This window comes from Hemicordylus capensis, chromosome 3, assembly GCF_027244095.1.
Source record: "Hemicordylus capensis ecotype Gifberg chromosome 3, rHemCap1.1.pri, whole genome shotgun sequence".
Classification (NCBI taxonomy): Eukaryota; Metazoa; Chordata; class Lepidosauria; order Squamata; family Cordylidae; genus Hemicordylus; species Hemicordylus capensis.
In genome coordinates this window covers 41,222,950-41,242,352 of record NC_069659.1, presented here as the reverse complement: position 1 = coordinate 41,242,352, position 19,403 = coordinate 41,222,950, and the positions used below count along the sequence as shown (strand labels likewise).

The 19,403-nt window shown below is 42.0% G+C and overlaps 1 protein-coding gene across 10 annotated transcripts in view; it reads right to left on the bottom strand.

The window, feature by feature from the left end:
* The window catches only part of FRY (FRY microtubule binding protein), a 343,900-nt gene that overhangs the window by 88,931 nt on the left and 235,566 nt on the right, over positions 1–19,403 (bottom strand). For 9 of the 10 annotated variants that reach the window (XM_053312387.1, XM_053312377.1, XM_053312379.1 and 6 more), the window contains 9 exons: positions 18,335–18,421; positions 15,986–16,245; positions 14,852–15,041; positions 12,550–12,674; positions 10,118–10,175; positions 8,698–8,789; positions 8,337–8,509; positions 4,330–4,490; positions 3,063–3,173 (listed from right to left, as the gene is read on the bottom strand). In XM_053312387.1, coding sequence (XP_053168362.1) covers positions 3,063–3,173; positions 4,330–4,490; positions 8,337–8,509; positions 8,698–8,789; positions 10,118–10,175; positions 12,550–12,674; positions 14,852–15,041; positions 15,986–16,245; positions 18,335–18,421 — 1,257 coding nt within the window. The remainder of the gene's footprint in view (positions 1–3,062; positions 3,174–4,329; positions 4,491–8,336; positions 8,510–8,697; positions 8,790–10,117; positions 10,176–12,549; positions 12,675–14,851; positions 15,042–15,985; positions 16,246–18,334; positions 18,422–19,403) is intronic. The other variant, XM_053312378.1, reaches the window with a different exon arrangement.

Here is a 19,403-nt window from a genome sequence, read left to right as displayed (position 1 = left end):
TACTGCAAGGCATTATTCCTGATGTACAAGTGGCACGACGTCTTGCAACATCATCATTTGATAGTTCTTCCTAGGAACATAGGAAGCTGCCATATACTGACAGACCACAGGTCCATCTAGCTCAGTATTGTCTACACAGACTGGCAGTGGCTTCTCCAAGGTTGCAGGCAGGAGTCTCTCTCAGTTCTATCTTGGAGATGGCTGCGAGTGAAATTGGAACCTTCTACTGTTCCCAGAGCGGCTCCATCCCCTGAGGGAATGAGGGGAATGAGGGGATGTGGTCACACATCAAGTCCTCCATTCATATGTAACCAAGGCAGATCCTGCTTAGCTAAGGGGACATGTCATCCTTGCTACCAGAAGACCAGCTCTCCTCTTCATATGGACAAACTTGTTCAGAAGTCTCAGGTCCATTATAGGCTGTATTCCACCACCCCTTTTGAGGATCTGAAAGTAGTGGGAGTAGAACCCTTCCCGCCTCTGCGCCCATCGCACCGGGACAATTGCTTTCTTGCCCAATAGCTCCTGAACCTCCATTTGTAGGGCAGGAGTCGCTTTTGTAAAATACATCCCTCTGAAAGATGGACATGCCTTGAACTCTATAGGGTAGCCTGGAGAGATGAGCTTCAACACACACCAATCTGAGGTTATGTGGTGCCATGCTTGGGCATGGCTTGCCAATCTGATGTTGGCTGAAGGTGTTGTTTGTGCTGGATAAAAGTTGCAGGCAGTCATACTCAGTGCTACGGTGTTGGGTAAGGCTGATGTTTGAATTGAGTCCCCTGATAGTAAATGGTGTGACGGGCTGTTGTTGACCTCAAAGGTACTGCTTCTGGGCCTCCACCTGTTTATTATACTGGCCCTGGTTGTTCTTGTTCTTTCCCAAGGGTCTGTCTGGATAGCTGCAGATAAAAAATGCCTCACCCTAGTCTGGGTGTGTTTTGCATCAAGCACAGGTGGTTTTTGGGGGGCAGGGGAGGAGATTCTGCCAGGTTCTGTATGGCTGCAGCTGCTGTTACCACCATTTTGTTTGGTGCTAGAGTGGGGGCATCCCCCTCCCCGCAGTCAGCATGCACACTGGAAGAATCTGAGAGTAAGCTCTGGTCAGAGGGTTGTGTCTATTGAACCCAGAAGATCTCCATGACCTGTTTTCATCATAGTAGTAAACCAATCCTGGAGAAGACTGACCAAAGACACTTGTTAGCACAGCAGGCATAGTGTGGTGAGAGAATCCACATGTGTGCCAGCTAGTCAAAGTGGCCAACTGCACAGCTGTTAATGCATAGGGCACTGGCTGATTTTGAAGAGTCAATGTTGAAATGGCAGTCTCTGCAGGCAGGGAACAAGTCTCCCACTCCTCCAAATGTGAAAAACCCCTAAAAATTGAAGGGGTAATAGTGTTGGAATCCAACATAGATATCAAGGATTGTACTGTGTTGGGATCCAAAGCACTCACCTCCTCAACCCCTAGCAAGTCTTCCTCCTCAACCTCAAAAGTAACCGGCACTTGGCATCAAGGCATCACTGTATTAGTTAACACCATGGTGTTCAATGTTGAGGTCAACTGTGTTGCCTTCGGAGTCGAAGGGGACTTCAACGGTGTCACTGCCGGGGACAAGGAAACTACCCTCAATATTGGTGCCAATCTAGGTGCTGGAGGAGAGAGAGGTGCAGAAGAAAAAACTTGTGTCTATGTTGAAGCTGCTACTGTAGGAACCATTGATGTTGAAGCATGCACGTGGAAGGCACTTGTCAATGCCGAAGGTGGATCTTTCCACGTCGATGCTGGTGCCAAAGCTGGCTGCTTTGGTGCTGATCATCTAGGTGTTGTCGCAGTTGGTGTCGATGATCTTGATAGTGACACAAAAACAATTTCCTGTGCCCAAAGTGACTGAAAAGCCTTTGATGACGACGTTTCCCCCCCTTCCTTTTGGTGGGCTCCAACACGTCCGCCATCTTGTCTCCATGCCGCTTTGGCTTCTTAGGAGACTTAAATACATGCGTCAAGGGTAAGGAGACTGAAATACAGATGTTATCCCGTGTTAACTGGGCAAAGAGGCACCTTTTAAACGTGGTGATTCTCTTTATTTAGCGGGGGAGAGTAACTAGCCCTATCCACACACAGCACAGTATTTCCAGTGACTGTTGCTCGTGTCTGCCTTATATTTCTTTTTATATTGTGAGACCTTTGGGGCAGGGAGCCATCTTATTTATTTATTTCTCCATGTAAACTGCTTTGGAATCTTTTGTTGAAAAGTGGTATATAAAAATTTGTTGTTGTTTAGGCTGGATTGAAGTCTCAGCCCTTGAGCCATCCCCTTTAGAAGACGATTGTGCCCCCTCCCTAGATGGACCTGGGGGACTTAACACATCGCCATAAAGCGCAGCCTTCAGATGAAGCTCCCGGTTGCATCACGTTTTCTTTGAAAAGGACAGGCAAAGCTTACAAGCGGAGGTGTTGTGGGTTTCTCCCAGGCACAGCAAACACAAGTCATGGCTGTCTTGTGATGGTAATTTTGCTTTGCAGTTAGAGCAACACTTTAAAGTCTTTTTATCTGATTTCTTCTCTAAGCATTTAGGGTCATCCATTGCAGTCCTCCATGTTCCATTATCCAAAGCCAAAACTAACAGTCCAATCTTTCACCTCAATTAGTCAGTAAATCACACAAAAACATAATCTTAAGCAATCCAAAGGTCAAAACACTGACAAATCAATCCTTTCTTTTTTTAAAGAACTCACTTAAAAAGCACGGAACCAATACAAGGAGCCATAGTGACCGAGGAACCGATTGCTACGCCTATCGCAAAGGAACTGAAGTGCTGGCACTTCCTCCCACCTTAAATAGCCACGTGGTCACGTGGGCAGGGTGCAAGTGCCGAGAGGAGCTGTGGTACTCCACACTGATAGGCTTCGGCGCAGGCGCAGAACCCATTCTAATGGATTCAACGGATCACACCCCAGATCAGAGCAATACTTCCTGCAACTGAACAGTGGACTGCATTCAAAAAAACACCACATTCCAAACTATTTTAAAAGCCCGCGTCCTTGTTAAGTTACTCACCCGTAAATCTTGACAGGCTAGAATGTTATCAAGCCATTTGTAGAGATAACCATCAGGGGAAAGACCCACATTGTCAAATACAGGGCCACAGCACAGTACAGCTGACATTGCCTAACAGCCGAAAGAAACAAGTTGGTTATGCACACATGACCATGGTTAGCAAATCTTGTATTGCTTATTTGTTTATTTTAATGTGTTGCCCACCACATCTTATAAGATGAGGGTAGATTTAAAAGGCACAATGTGACATTAAAATGTGTTGCTTTTTAAGGGGATTCAGCAGGAATACTATAAAAGTGATGTGTGGATTACTGCTGTAAGGCAGTGTAAAAAATTATTATGATAAAAATATCCCAGCTTAACCCAAGCCAACAAATGTAAGTCAAATGAAAAGATCTTCCATAGCTTCCTGTGTTATCCTATGGGTTGACACAGACAATTTTCACCTTATCTATATTTCACTTTCTAGTACCACATCCCCATTACACATTAATCACACTAACTTCTATTTCCCCGTGTGCTTTGCCCATCTTATTCCAATGAAGCAAAAGCACCAAGCACACTGTTAGTGCAAGAATGAACATTCATTAGTAGTCACAGAAGAAGTAGTTTCCCGTTTCCTGCTAAAAGCCTTAGCTACCATGTATTAATTTTCAGTGAAAAACATTTAACAATTATAGCTTAGAAATGTGTTTCTGTTGCATTAAAGCAAAGGCAGTATTTGCAATGTGGGTTTTAATGCCAATCTCCCTGGCCCCTAAAAGTGCCAATAAAACAAACAAAGAAACAAAGAAACAAACAAAAGCATGAATAAAACCACAAGAAAAATAATGGCTCACATCCTACGCCATGCTCACAGGAGTATATTCTACCTATGCAAGGGAGTGGGACAATTTTTGTGGAACCCTGCTTCCCTCTGCGGCTTCTGATTACTACCCCCCCCCCCACACACAATCTCTCTCTCTCTTTAAGAACTGGAGGACCTTCAGTGACATATTTTCAGAGGAGAACTGGGACAGGAGACGAAAGGTGGAATGGCCAAAATTGTCCTTCATTCCTTGCAGAAGCTGAACATATTCCTGCAAGTGTGATGATGTTAGGATGTAAGCCACTATGCACAATTATTTTTTGGGAAAGGGAGAAATGTATTATTTATGAAAAAAACAGTCTATCTTTTCTTTCTCTTTTCAATTTCTAACATTTAACATTTGTTTCATTAGTAATACCAAGCTGAAAATTTTGCACAGTAGAAAGAATCATTGTGTACCTTTAAAGCACAATATTGGTATCTTGTAATCTGGTGGTTCCTATCACTGTAACGATCCAGTGGTGTAAACATGATACTGAAAGGTCCAGCCCATTGACTAAACAAGATGAAGAGGTGATGCCTCAAACTTTGCTGAGGGAAAAGAAATCTCCTGTGGTGAACTGAATGAAGAAACCTAACATTAGCCTGTTAATTTGATAACCAAAGGAAAAACAATAAAAATACACACACTGCTTAGAGATACACATATCAGGTGGTATATAAATCTGATAAATATGATAGATAGATAAATAAATTGGGGGAAAACTCATATAAAGTTACCCCTGCTAACTGAGCAAAGAGACACTTTTTAAAGTGGTGATTCTCTCATATTTAGCAGGGAGAGAGCATCCGGCTCTATCCAACCGCAGCACAGTATCCCTCCAGTGGCTTTTGCTGGTATCTGCCTTATGTAGACTGTGAGCCCTATGGGGACAGGGGGCGATCTTATTTATGCATTATTTATTTTTCTATGTAAACCACTATGAGAACTTTGGTTGAAGAGCGGTATATAAATATTCTTTGTAGTAGTAGTAGTAGTAGTAGTAGTAGTAGTAGTTATATGAAATAGCTCTGGAAGACTCTTGGAGTAATTCTCATGACTGCATGCATGAAGTCTCCTTATATGAGAATGCATCACCTATGTGATTCACTTCTACTTGATCCCAAGAAATATACAATTACTTAAGAAACAAATATGCAGTTCCTAGAATCATCAATAAGAAAGCTAAGTGGATGAGCCATTTGCACAAGCCTTTCCCCACTTATATACATGGATAACTCAAGATGTTCTTCTGTGGCTGCAAACTGGCCACACAGTGAGGCAAGTCATTTGGCAAAAGCAGCAGCACATAAGATCCAGAAGTGTTGATTAGAACTGATATTCTACTCCATTGGCAAATACCCCCAAAGTAAGTGTACTGCAGAAAATTTAAGCACTGAGTGAAACAAAATTATTATACAGTATAAGCAACATGCTGAAATGAAGCTATAACAGCTGCATAACATGTGGGATAGAGTTCCACTATCCACTGCACATCTTTGACATCAGTTGTGATTTGTTATTCACAGACAAGTGCACTTCTGCTCCCTTTCTTCCAACATCTTGATTTGAATCTGTTTTGTCTTGTTAGTTTCCTTTTGCACCCACACCATTTTGTAGTGTCTACAGTGAGGGTGAGAGGGATCACTTTATAAGTGTAGGGAGAAGAGTGGGAATTAGGGATCGGACAGAGATTGGTTGGACAATATTTAAAAAGGTCTTGAAAATGGAATAAAATGTAAATTTAAAAAAAACCTGGCCGAACAGGAACATTGTGGTCCTCTTAGATGAGTCCTGTGCACAAGTTCAAAATGTATGCATGACTGGAGATCATGACTGAGGTCCCACCTAACATTCATGAACTTGACGTTATGATTGCCTAGAGATGTGTAGAAACATACAGAGCCAACACAAGTAGGCATTATCAGCACAAGCTGTACACTTTGATTTTGAGACGCAGATTGCCTGTATATGACCCTATGCGCATTGGGCTTTATGCAGGTGGAAGCCCACTTCTGAAGTCTAATGTGAGAACAAGAGGTGGGAGTGGGGCAGCTGCACTATAGGGGAGTGTTCTGGGTTGATTCCCCACTGTGTACAGAACTGGAACCGGGCTATGCACTTCATGTTCTGAGCTTCTTAATAACCTGAAACAAAAGCTGTGCTGAATCTAAAAATCTAAGAATCTATTTAGCTACACTTCAATCAAGAGGATAGTGTCGTGACAGAAATAATTTTATTAAAGTTGAGTGAATTCCTTGAAAAGAGGGCTGCCTCATTGTTTCTGATATTCTGCACACAATAAAGCCCATGTAATCAGCACAGCTGGGTGCCTTGTAGGCGATGAGATGGATCTAATAGACATTTTCAGTGAACATGGAAGAAGTCTTCTGATTGCCTGCACTTAGGCTAGAGACCTTTTATACTGTCTCGATAAATGGAATAGGTTCAATGCGCAAAGCAGTCATTCAGCACAAAGGGCACACCGCCATAGCTAAATTAAGCCTGTGCTACAAGAAAAAAAAAATCAATGATCACTTTACTTGACGGAAGTAAGTTTTCTGAAGATGAAAGCCAAGTGTTCCTTTGCAGTTTCTACAATTACCAATTGGCAGCCACAAACCAGCTACAAGGTACTAGGCTATATGCCAATTCAGGATCACATCACATTACAAAATTCCCTCAGAGAAGGTTAGGAATCAATAGGAAACCTGTGTACAATAACACATGTGTGTGTTTATGGTGTGCACACATCACAAATAGAAGTGCATATCTACATCCACATTTCCACATGGAAATACTTTCTGTGTAGGATTTTTTAAACATGTGTGAAGCTTTAGAGCTCATTTGCCTGTACTTACTTTCAGTCTTCCTTCTCTTCTCAGATTATTTTCTTTAGCCAGGGACCCTTAAGATAAGCGCAGCTTAGACAATGACAAGCAGGCACACTTCTGCTTGACCAGCTGCTCTTAGCAACTCAGCTAACTGCACCAGAGAATTCATTACCATTGCTGCCACCACCAACTCCCTTAGGACATTACAGTACAAATTCTTAAAAGAAATATGCAAAGGCTTGGAATAGTTGTGGATCCCAGAGCATGGTCTAAGAGCACATTATACAGCCACCTTGTTGAAGCTAAGCAGGTCTTGTTCTGGTCAGTGCCTGAATTGGAGACCTTTGTATGCCACCTTTTGGGTGGGACCATAGCTCAGTGGTAGAGCACCTGCTTTGCATGGAGAAGACCCCTAGGATCTCCAGGTAGGGCTGAGAAAGCCTCCTGCCTGAAACCTTAGAGAAGCTGCAGCCAGTCAGTGTAGACAATACCGAGATAGGTGGACTAATGGTCTGACTTGGGAGGCTCTCCACACAAGCAGTGTGGAGAGCCAGCAGGGCTTGTGCGGGGAGAGAGGGCTTGGTTTCTGCCCTCCCTGGGTGGCCAGCTTGGCTGCCCACACGATTACGGCTCTGTCACGTAGCTGGTAGGAGCGGCGCGGATCGGGGGCCACCTGGCTCCAGGAAGTCCCAGAATGCCCTGCACAAGTGCATGGGGGCATTCTGGAGAGACCTGACACTGAGAGGCTTGTTGTAGCCAACCTCGTTTTAGGGGAGAGAGAATTAAGCAGACTAGCCACTGGGTTCACCCGCAAGTCTGGTGGTTCCCACAACCGCGCTTAGCTCACTTTCCAGCGGTTGTGAGTATAGCCTCTTGGTGTAAGGCACCTTCCTATATTCCTATGTTTCTAGTCCCCTAGAAAAAATATGCTTAATCCAATTCACAGAAGTTATTTCATCATCTGATATCCAGATTTCCCCACACATTTCCATTTATATGGATGAATACATGAGTTTTAAAAGTATTTTCATTTGCAGTGTGGTTTTGCGCAGTGGCGAAGTAACCTGCCTAGAGAGCAGGAGACCGTTGGTTCAAATCCCCACTGGTGTGTTTCCCAGAATATAGGAAATTCCTATATCGGGCAGCAGCGATATAGGAAGGTGCTGAAAGGCTGAAAGGCATAATCTCATACTGCACGGGAGATGGCAATGATAAACCCCTCCTGTATTCTACCAAAGAATACCACATGGCTCTTTGGTCGCCAGGAGTCGACAGCAACTCGACGGCACAACTTTACTTTACTTTACTTTGTAATGAGCCAGCATGGTGTACGGTTAGAGTGTTGGACTAGGACCGGGGAGACCCGAGTTCAAGTCCCCATTCAGCCATAATACTTGCTGGGTGACTCTGGGCCAGTCTCTTCTCTCTTAGCCTAACCTATTCCACAGGGTTGCTGTGAGGAGAAACTTAAGTATATACACTGCTCTGGGTTCCTTGGAGGAAGAGCGGGATAGAAAATGTAAAATAAATAAATAAATAAATAAACGAACAAACAAATAAATAAAATTTAAATGATTGTCATATCTCCATACCTGGCACACATTGAATCAAGTTGGCAATCATTGCACTAAAATGGGCTCTCATGTCCTTCAGAATTTCGACTTCTTTATCGTTTTCAGCCTCCAATAACATGCGAGTCAGGTCAACATATTCTAAGAATAAAGCTCCAAGTGCTAAGGTGTCCCGTTCCAAAGCTCCATTTGTACTATGGCAAAGACAAGTGGAATGTTTTAAGGAACATTCAGATAATTTCCAATTCTATTTTCAAGAATGTAAAAATAAAATATCGAACACACAGTCATGAAAGGCCCCAACTTTATTTTACAAATACTCCAAGAAATTACTATAATCAGACAAATAATTGTCATTGTCATAGGGCAAGCAATATCCTACCTATCACTTATCACACCAGCATCAGCAAGTAATTCAAAAATTCGCAGGAGCTGTAATCGTAGCAGATCTCGCCGCTCACGGCGTTTCTTATTCTGAGTTGGAGAAAAGAGTGTCATTAAAAACACATCACTTACATAGATGGAGACCTTAAAAATGCATATACTTTATAGGCAACAATGTACATGACAGAGATTTTCTTGCAAGACATGGTTCAAGGAAACAAACAATACTGATCATTAAAGAAGGGAAAATGCCTAAGATTCTTTTAGCATTGGTGGTCCTAACTATATTTTCCAAATGTCTTTAGTCTGAGAGAAACCAGTGGCACAAGCAATACTAGATTTATTATCTGGTCTTAAAAGCTCATTTTTAACCTTTTGTGCAATCACTGCAATAACAGTAGAAGTGAACTTAGAGAGAATACAGTATGGAAGCTTGTGGGGGAAAATAAACTTTCCACTTAAGTATTTGAAAAATGCTGTTCTTGTATAATCCTACAAGGATCCATTTACTGCCCAGTCCTTTAGCAACTAGAGGTTGGTAAACAAATACTTTTGGTATTCCAATGGTTTGTTGCTTTGGCTCAACCGCTAAAGTAAAACATACTCATGTGGAGAAATAGCAGTGGTTCATTTCAAAAAGGATGAATGAGAACTCTTCTCAACTTCCTCTTCACCCGCATCTTTATAGTGAGTATTCCTCCCCTTAAGTGAGAAGGAAAACTTTGATTTCTGTCAATAAAATTTCAGAGCATTTTATATCATTGTAAAGTAGAGGCACTACAAGTAGACCTCATTACCTGTGGGGCAACCATTCCCACTGATTTCCATGGATAACAAGACATTGAGTCAATGGCAAATGGGGGGTTAGGTTCCTGGAGGCAAAACCAGTTAAAAATGGCTTTAAATGGTGGAAATAAGAGAAATAAAAGTGATATACTGTTCTCCGCAGGCCTCCAGCTGTCCAAGGATGCTTTCTCAAACCCCCTATTTGGAGGATTTTCTGTGAAAAATCACGGTAAAATTTTCCCCCAAATACAGAGCCACAAAATGGCTCTGCTCAGCAAAATGGTGGCCAGAAACTTCCAGTCACCCAGGAACTGCAAATACAAAATTTAACCCTTTTCCCACCTGCATATACTGAGGTTGGGTGCACATGGCTCATGGATGATAAGGTCCACCTGTATAACCTACTTGTAATACATCATATGCAATGATACAGAATAACTTAAATCACCATGAACTTTTCTTGAAATATTTTACGTACATTCATACACATTAAAATACACGCTAAATCCCCCAAAGAGCTAGACTCTTCCAATTGCCAGTACTTCTCCCTCTTTTTTTTTTTAAAAAAAACCCTACTTCTGTTATATATTTGTTGCCTTTTAAAAACATGAACCTTAATTAAATGAACTAACCTCTGGTCTTCTCTCTAATGCTTCTTTCATTAGTGGGTGAAGTTCTTCTACTAATTCCCTAAACATTAAAAAAAGTACTTTGTGAAACAAAGTTATCCATAAATTAAATAGCAGAATGATTACATTTTTAATTTTTATAGTAACAATTATGTGATGTTTTAATTACTAAATTGTTCCAGCAGTGCTGGTGGTCTTCTTGCAATGGTTCCAAGAATACAGAGAAATCCGCACAGAGGATGTCCAATTTTCTTTCATTACAATGGAATGCTCTGCTCGTACAAAGGGACTGCACAGGCAGAACATTGTCCAAAAGCTACAAGAACGAGGCAGCCCCTGCTCATACAAACTTCCATCTGTCTATCAGAGCAATATTGCAGCTTTATTATGTATGAGTCTCAGCCTCTCGCTCAGAAGACATATACAAAGATAAGTGTACATATTTTAGTGACTACCAAGTGTGAGGATTCACTCTTGATCAGACCCTGTGTAAAGCATCCTCAACTACAGAGGAAGACTCCTCAAAAGCATCATCAGGACCGATGGAAGGGAGTCATATTGATAGGACTGGGACCTCACAGGGGATAAGCTGTGAGGTCCAAACTAGGAGGTCTCAGTGAAGTACCCCCTCACAGCCAGGGGATACTTCACAGCCCTGCCACCTGCTAAAGTGCCATTTCTGAAATAGATTTTCATTGAGGGGTGGGGAGGAAAGGTTTGGGCCTCAGTTAACAAATGTAGCCTCTAAGGAATCCTAGCTAAACACTGCCAATTGGGAACCTGCTTACATGTCCTATAGCTTTGCAGTTTCCAGGTTTGTGGCATTTAAGGAGCAAACCTTTCAGAATAATCTCTCAGCACAGAGTGTGATGCCCCTCAAGGTAAGGAGATTGTGCACTGATGGCATAGCAATTGGATTACTTCCCAGATCTGAGCAATACATTTTGGCAGAGGCAGGCCTGGTTCCCCATTAGGATCCAAGCATGGAGTCAGAATGCTGGGTACAAGAGCTATCAGTCCTGAGCTATCAGTTAGGTATGCTGGGTAAAAGAGCTATCAGTCCTGAGCTATCAGTCCTGAGTTCACATGCACTCAGTTTTCTGAAAGCTAAGCTAACTTCACCTAAACTCTGCTCTGCCACTGTAATGTGCTACCTACAGGTGAACTCCAGCTCTTTACAGGATCAGACAACAGGCTTCTTGTTCAAGTAGCAAACAAACAAAAAAACCCTAAAAAACAACAACACTGCAGTGGGTCACCTGTGTCTAAAACTCTGCACATAGCAGCATATGCACAAAATTTAAAAAATCTTAAGATGCAAATGAAGATTTGCATAGTTTCCACTTTTTTCTTCTAAAAGAAGCTCTTTGTGCTGAATCTCATTTCAAGGCAGGTTGTCAAATGGCAAGCAAGACTGCTTCTAGGGAGAAAAGTTACAAAAGTTCTGTGAATGGAACTCCCTGTGTGGCTTACTAGATCGTGGTCTTGAAATATAAACCTGGTGGAGAATAGTAGTCGGTGCATCAAGCAACACATTTCCCTTTCTGTGATCAATTGGAACATAATTCAATGCTTCTCAATAATAGTGTGAGAAAGTAAACAATAAGGACATTCTCACAACCGACTATACCCAGGTAGGGCAGCCCTACCTGGATATAGCCCAGTCGCTCCTGATCCTGGCCCTCCATGATAGGTTAGCCTGGACTTTTTACAAATTCACCCTTCTACCTCACTCCCCATCATGTAAACTCTCATTGATTTCACAAAGCTGGGCAGCAAGAGCTCCTGGCAGCAGGGGAATCCCCCAAAGGAGCGTAGTGTATTGTGGGATGCTAGAGGACTTCCTCCTTCAGCTCCCAGCTCTGCTGCTTGGTGTGTCTCATGTGCTGCAGGAGCAACAGAGCTGCCTGTAAGAACATGGATTGTGTGCGGGGAGGCAGGTAGGAGCCTGCCTCCTTGCCAGCCCTCCCCACCCCTGTCATTTTCAGTCATGAGAACGACCTTAATGGCTATGGACAAAGGCTGAAATGAGGAAAATTACTCAAAATAGTACCACTGAAATAAAAAGGACATTTAAAATCAATGGGTCTACTTTGAGTAATTTCCCTCATTCTATTAGCTAAAATAGTTAAAATACTCTTTATATCAACCACATAATTCAGTTTTGTGACTTATGGATTATTCTGATATTTATTGACAAATTGTCTATTCAGAAGACAAGGTATTTCTTCCAAATATACATTTTGGAAAATACATTAAATACTAAAGGCATTTATTCAAAATATTTCAATGCCACTTTCACATCTTTCTTTGAACTTCTATTCATACAACTCAAAGCTATTTTCCACTCTGTCGTGTCTCCTTAATATAATACACCATCACAGTTTAATGCACATGATTGATGAGAAATTCATGCAATATAAAACAAAGAATACCTGAAAACAAGAGAATTTGTTCTTCCAAAGCCTAATACAAGTGATTCTGTAATTTCTATGCTTTCAAGTCTCATCAAAGGCACAAGTTGCTTTAATAACACACCAACAGATGGAGTTCCTATAGCCTAAAAATAAAATCAAAATAAAATGTAATTGATATAATCTACAAAGCCATATGAAAAGTTCCAGATGAAGAAGTATGCGCCACTTTTGATGAATAAAAAAGGCATAACTACAAGTCAGGATTAAATAGCTTAATAATCATTCAAATTATTTTTTTTAATATTCAGAGCTATTGGTTTGGACAATTTGCCATCCAGGGATGCTTAAACAGATGTACCTACTCAGTTTTGGCAGAAATGCATCATGTACTTTCAGACCATTCTCAGAAATACCATTTTGTTTACTTCCAGACAGTATCCATGTTAGTTTGTAGCAGCAAAACAGAGACTCTTGTGGCACCTTAAAGATTAACCAATTTATAGTAGTTAAGCTTTGGTGGATTACAGTTCACTTTATCAGATACATGATGTATAATCTTTAGGTATGTAATATACACCTGCCTATTGAGAATTACACATCATACATCTGATGGACTGTAAACCACCAAAGTTTATGATACAGATTCTTAAGTACTCAAGATGCCACGGCACTATTGATTTTGTTAATTGATATGTTCATATAATAGAACTGTTATTAGGGTAATTTAGCGACATGCTACATATACTGTAAAATGAGCCAACCTATAATTTGCCCCCTTGTTATCCACAGGGGTTCAGATTTTTTGGGGGAAGGGGGAGAGCAAAACCGTGGGTAAAAGGCATGTAAATGGGGGGGGGTTAGGTTCCCAGACAATAGCCAAAAATTGCCCCCCAAATGAGAAAATGAGCCAAATAAAGTGCCCTACTGTGCTCCACTAGCCCTCAGGAGTTCAAGGATGCTCATCATAAGCTGAAAGGTTGTCAAAATTCAGCAGAAAATTGCGGGTGTTGTTGTGTGTGTTTTTTAAAGCCATAAAATGGCCCACACTCAAAATGGCAGCCAGAAATGACCTCTGAGGTCATTTCCGGCCACCATGACATGCGGATACATGAGTTTAACCCTGTTTAACCCCTTTTCCCCGTCCTCCGCCCCCATGTATACTGAGGTCAGGTATCCATTACCTGACTGCGGATACGCGAAACCGCGGATGGCGAGTCCGTGGATAACGAGGTTCTCCTGTATTGGGTTACCTCCAGTGTCACTCTAAAATAGTTGAATGTCATCTTTAGAAAATTATACACCCTTCTGCAATCTCCCAGATGATAACATAACTGAAGAATATTATGGAATAAAACAAGTGCCTACTGCAGAAAAAGCCTGCCTCCTTCTATGAAGGCAGAAGATTACATCAAGCTTTATAACATGTCTGCCTCCTATCCCAAAATACGGAGCATTATTCAACTATTTTGAAATTGCACTGGAAACAACCAGGAGAAATCTGCATTTGCTTTTGCATGTGGATGTATAAACAGCTTAATATGTTACTCACGTTTGGTCCTAGCTTCAAAAGGGAGGCTAGTCCTTGATACTATAATAAAATAATGACTGAACTAAACTAGCACAACTAATTTGGTGATGCCACTGGAACACCATGGGATAAATCTCCATAATGCAAAAGTAGCATCTGAAAGCAACTTTATAAGTCTCTACTCAGAATGTGAAACTCAAACATAATAGAATGAAGCAATACAGGTACTACTTTCACTGTCAATGAAAGGGAAATAGTAATATACAATTAAAAGTAAAGATACTAGAAAACTACCTTATCATGAATCTAGCCTGTGAGTTGTCTATGTAAGTAAAAGACAATAAGTTCTATGGTCTCATCGAGCTCTCTCTAGATTCATGCAGTCCCATACTGCCATAGAGCAGCAACTCACCTATGGGGTAGTCATTCTAGGAGTAAGATAGAAAGCTTTTCTGGGGGAAAGCTTTGGCTAGCCAGATTTGGTTTGTGAGCCTCAGGCTGCCTATTCCTGATCGAGACCAATGATGACAACTCCAAATGGCAATAGGTCTCAAACCCAGCTGTCCAAGACCTGTAGCAAGAAATTTTCTAAACCTGCTTCCTAGGAGACCACAGCTATGTGGGAGACAGATGCTTTGCATGTATGTTGCAATATCTCTTTGGAATCTATAGTAAAACCATTTCAGTGCATCATTTTTTGAAAGTCTAGGCTTGTCTGTTATAAAAACTATATCATTTCTATGGATATAAATTAAAAATGATAAAAGTCCTTTTGATGAAATATGAGATTACCTTGTTATCATAACTAACTGTACCATCAGGTGTGGTTGCCATGATCTCTGGAGTTGAAACACGCAGATGTCCAGGACTCATAATACTAGGCTTTGCAACTCCAAAGCAGAGAATAAGATAGTTTCTCCATAAAGTTACATAATGGTCTCCACTGCTTGCTGTACTCGTTTTCTTTGCATTCACAGGGCTGCTGGAAATATTTATTTTAAATAATCATTTCTCAGGTACAGATGTTAATTACTAATATTTTCTTTTATAATTTTCAAAGAGGAGATGTAGCTGTCTAAGCAGTTCAATATAATTCATTTTAAATACAAATGTGAAATTCAGCTACGGCAACAACAAAAATCCTTCGGTGCTATTTTCTTCTGTGGCAAAATGTGCAGAAGTACTTTACAGCTTTATTTTTATAATTCTCACAATAAACCTATGAGGTTTATATAGCATTTTTAGAAATCTCCCTAGTATAAACCTAGGAAGTTCATCACAATTAATATTCTGCGGAAAAAGAACTAAGGGTGAAAGATAATCCCTCCAATTACACTATGATTCACAAGTTCAATCAATACATAGACCAGAACACAGGATCATACCCACTCACCCTACGCATTGAGCAGAAAGTGAGAAAGATTTCTACACACATAACTGTAGGATCAACCAGGAATCTGATCATGCCAGGGTTCCCAGTCACTTATACCACAGTATATGCACAGAGCCCTTCTTATGTTTCACTCAGAGCATGGCGGGCAGGGGCAGGGCTAGAGGACACTCGAAAAGCGAGGGTGGGGGGCTGCCAGGCAGCTACTACAATCCTAGTCGACTATGCACGCTAATTGAATTTTATGCCTGGAGCATGAGGAGGGGACTATAAAGACTTGCCCAGACAGGGAATTATAGGGCAGACACAGCTAAGCAAAGATGATAAAGCAGGTGTCTCAGTTCAACTGCAACACTCTATACAATGGATCACACTGGCTCATAAAACCTAATTCTTATATCAAATATACTGTTATGCAATTATGATATTTTCCAGGAGTGGCAAATTTAATGTAAGCTCTTGAGATCATAGAACAGATCTGACAATGCAACAAAAGCTTGACAACCAAATAGCAATGAAATCATGCAAGCACTTACTTTGGATCAACCAAAGGCATGACCAGTTGTAGCCTTGTAAAAGCATAAGGCCAAGCATAGCTAAGAGCTGTAGGGCAATGCTTTGGTAAGTTCTCTTGCCTAAGAAAACTGAAAAGGCAGAGAACCCAGGGATCTTTAACGGATTGTGCAAATATCCAGACATGGGAAGGGCTTTTTACATCATAATGGCTATTGACAAGCACTGCGTTCCATTCTACCAGCCACTGCAAATCCACATTATGTGTTAATGGCAATGTTGTCTGTAGGAAGAGATTTTTTTAAAAAGAAAGAAAAAGAAGAAGCAAATATTATCACCATCATCATATTATTTTAGAGGTCTGCATTTCTGTATTGTTTTGGTAAGACTTATTTCCAAGTGTTCAGGCTTGCTGCCTGCTGCCAAATCTATTTGGAGAGATGAAAACACAGACTCCACATTGTACAAGCTATTTGCCGACCCAGCAAGCCTCTACTCAGGGCTTGTCTATGTGCTGCTTGCATAGGCTGACTGGACACTCTTGTCCAGTGCATTCATTTTCTGCACAACATATATGCAGGGTGCTTTATTTTGAAGGGATCCATGCCAGTCCATGGTAGCGTGATCAGATGCAAAACGGCAGAATTCCTGCTCCTATAATAGCTGTGTAGAAGATGCTATTTATACCCTTGCATGACAAGCTGCATCTGCCAACATTTCCTCCTCAACACAAGATTTTAAGGTATAGGAGCCCTATCCTTTTTTGTGTCTGATCAATCTAAATCTACCCATCTAATGGATGAATCAATGAATGCAGAAGCAGAGTGGAGCTAGCAGTCTGTGTGAATGACTGCTCACAATAAGCATGCGTATGTCCATAGGATAAATGGTATATTCTTCTTCCTGGGATACTTCCTATGCTCCCAGTTTGTGCACCACAATGCAGTGATCTTCACATGCCCGTGAAAAGATAGAGTTTTGAATTTGGGCTTTACTCCAATCCATCTCAATGGAGGACCCAATCCACACACAGATGGGGGTCTATCCATTAAATGAATGCGTCAGTCCAGGTGTACAACAAATCTGGGTGTGTGTAAATCTCTGGATGGGGTTATATCTTCCTCACCCCACTGGGGCAGCTCCACATTATAAAGGGTGAAGAATTCTACTGTGAACAATGAAGCACAAGCTCAGAGTTAAAGTGTCACAACTCCCATTTTAGTGAACAGTAACACAACGTACAATCAAGAGGCTTTCCACTCTTCCTCAGTCCTGCCTCACACTGAAAAGGGGGTTCCTTGTATCATTTTTTCTGCTTTTGGGTTGAAGCCTCCAAGTGGTTTACTCACATTCCCAGGGTGGGAGAGTGGTTACTTCACAAGCCCTCCCCTGCCTTCCTCCCTTTTTTGTTGCTAGCCTAGCCTGTAGGGTAGGGATGTGCACAAACTGGTTCAGCGGCCCTTTGTGGACTGCTGAACTGGTTCAAATGTCCGGCGGTTCAGCCGGTTCAGCAGCGGGGGGAGGGGTTACCTTTAAGGAGCAGGGAGGGTGCTCTTAACCTCCACCCACACGTTTTCCCCACTGGTGCTATCTGTAAAACTGCTGGCACAGGGTGGCAGCGAACCTCCTTGCCACCCCGATCAGAGTCAAACCAGAAGCTGTGTATGTTATTGCTTGTAAGCCGCCCTGAGTCCTATGGGAATAGGGCGACATATAAATATATATAACGAACTAACTAAATAATAACTGCCCGATGCGCATGCCTGAAATAAGCTGTTTTCATGATATCTCTCAGGTGCTGGCTCACCTCTTGCAGGAGAGTTAATTTTGTTTTCTGGACTGTCACCTAAATGCCCGTTCTTTTCCTTCCCTCCACTCACTCTGCTCTTGGCTGCCATCATACGGCTCTCATCACACTTCCAACACAAGGCCATTTTGGCCCAACATACAAGTTTGTTCAGTCCTGCAACCCCTTGGAATTCTTGGGGAATATCATCATCAGAAGCCACTGGGCCACTTCTCTACTATAGCAGAAGTGGTAATGGGAATGGAAGATGGCTGGCAGGATGAGTCAAAGTCACGGGCTGATATTAAATTTTGTCACCAGTTATTTTCTGTCTTCTTATACTGAGCACAGCAGTACAACTACAACTGCTGGCAAAAGTGCCAGACTGGTAACAGTGAATTTCTGTAGACTACCTATTTTCTACTGAGTAATAAAATCCAATGCCTGAAGCAATGGAAAGTATTTTTGAACATACCTATGCTTTTTGTGTCTGCATTCCTGAAACTGTGTTGAATCGTGCTCAGATTCTGTTTTCTTAACACATGCATTGTGAATGGTTAGAAATTAGGGACAATGAGGTACTTACTGAATCAGAAACGGCCACGTGAATGAAACTTTCCAAAATAGAAGAACTTAGCTGGTCCATGACATCAATCATAGGCCGATCATCATCCTGTACATGTGAAGCAATTAATTACACTCAAGCACAAAGAGTCCTGTGGCACCAGACACACACATATACAGGATGGGAGCAGAGGATGTTTTGTATACTGAAAGCAGGGATAATATATATAAGCTTATCAACTGAAATTAATACGATTCAGTCACTAGGGATTGACAAGCCCATATAGGGATCAAGGCATAGCCAATATTTGCAGACCTGTACAGGTCCCATCATCATGTCCAATTTACACAACACTACAAATAAGTGAGGGACCACTGCTTGTCATGACTTAGCCATCCTAAGGGCTTGAACCCATTTCAGACCCTGGGTTCAGATTGTGCTTTATGTCAAGCACTTTGGTTGGATTGGTTGGTTCAAACATCACGACTGATCTTGGCCTTTGTTTCTAACCACAATCAGAAGTAGAATACTTCAGACTTGCAGATGGATAGGGAGCGGAGAAAGCACACTCGCGAGGTTGAGAGATGGCACGTGCATCCAAGGTTTAATCTTGGCTACACATAGAGGCTTTCCTCACAACCAGCCTAACCTTGCCTGGGCTGCCCCAAGCAAGGTTAGGATGGTCGTGAGAAGTGGTGGGATCAGAGAGGGGCGCATAGAGTGCCCGTCTGGGGAGGGGGGGGAATCCTCAATGCAACGCATGTGCCGCGCATTGTACTGAGGGATGCCTGGAGGCCGGAACAACAAGTTCCAGCCGCAGATCCCTCCGCCCTGCTTCACAGAGCTGCAGAGAGCAGGGCTGTCCCTGTAGGCATGCAGGAGGTACACAGAAGCTGACCTGCTTAGTCGTCCGGGGGAAGGTAAGTGGAAGCAGCCTTCCACCGCACCCTCCCTGCATGCCCAGGGTGATCGTGAGAATTGCCCCATAATGTCTGAACCACCCCATTTAGGATTTGAACTGGAACTGAATTGAGGAGCATGTGCACTGGTATGCACACACTGAACTCAAATTTTTAATGACTCAACTTCC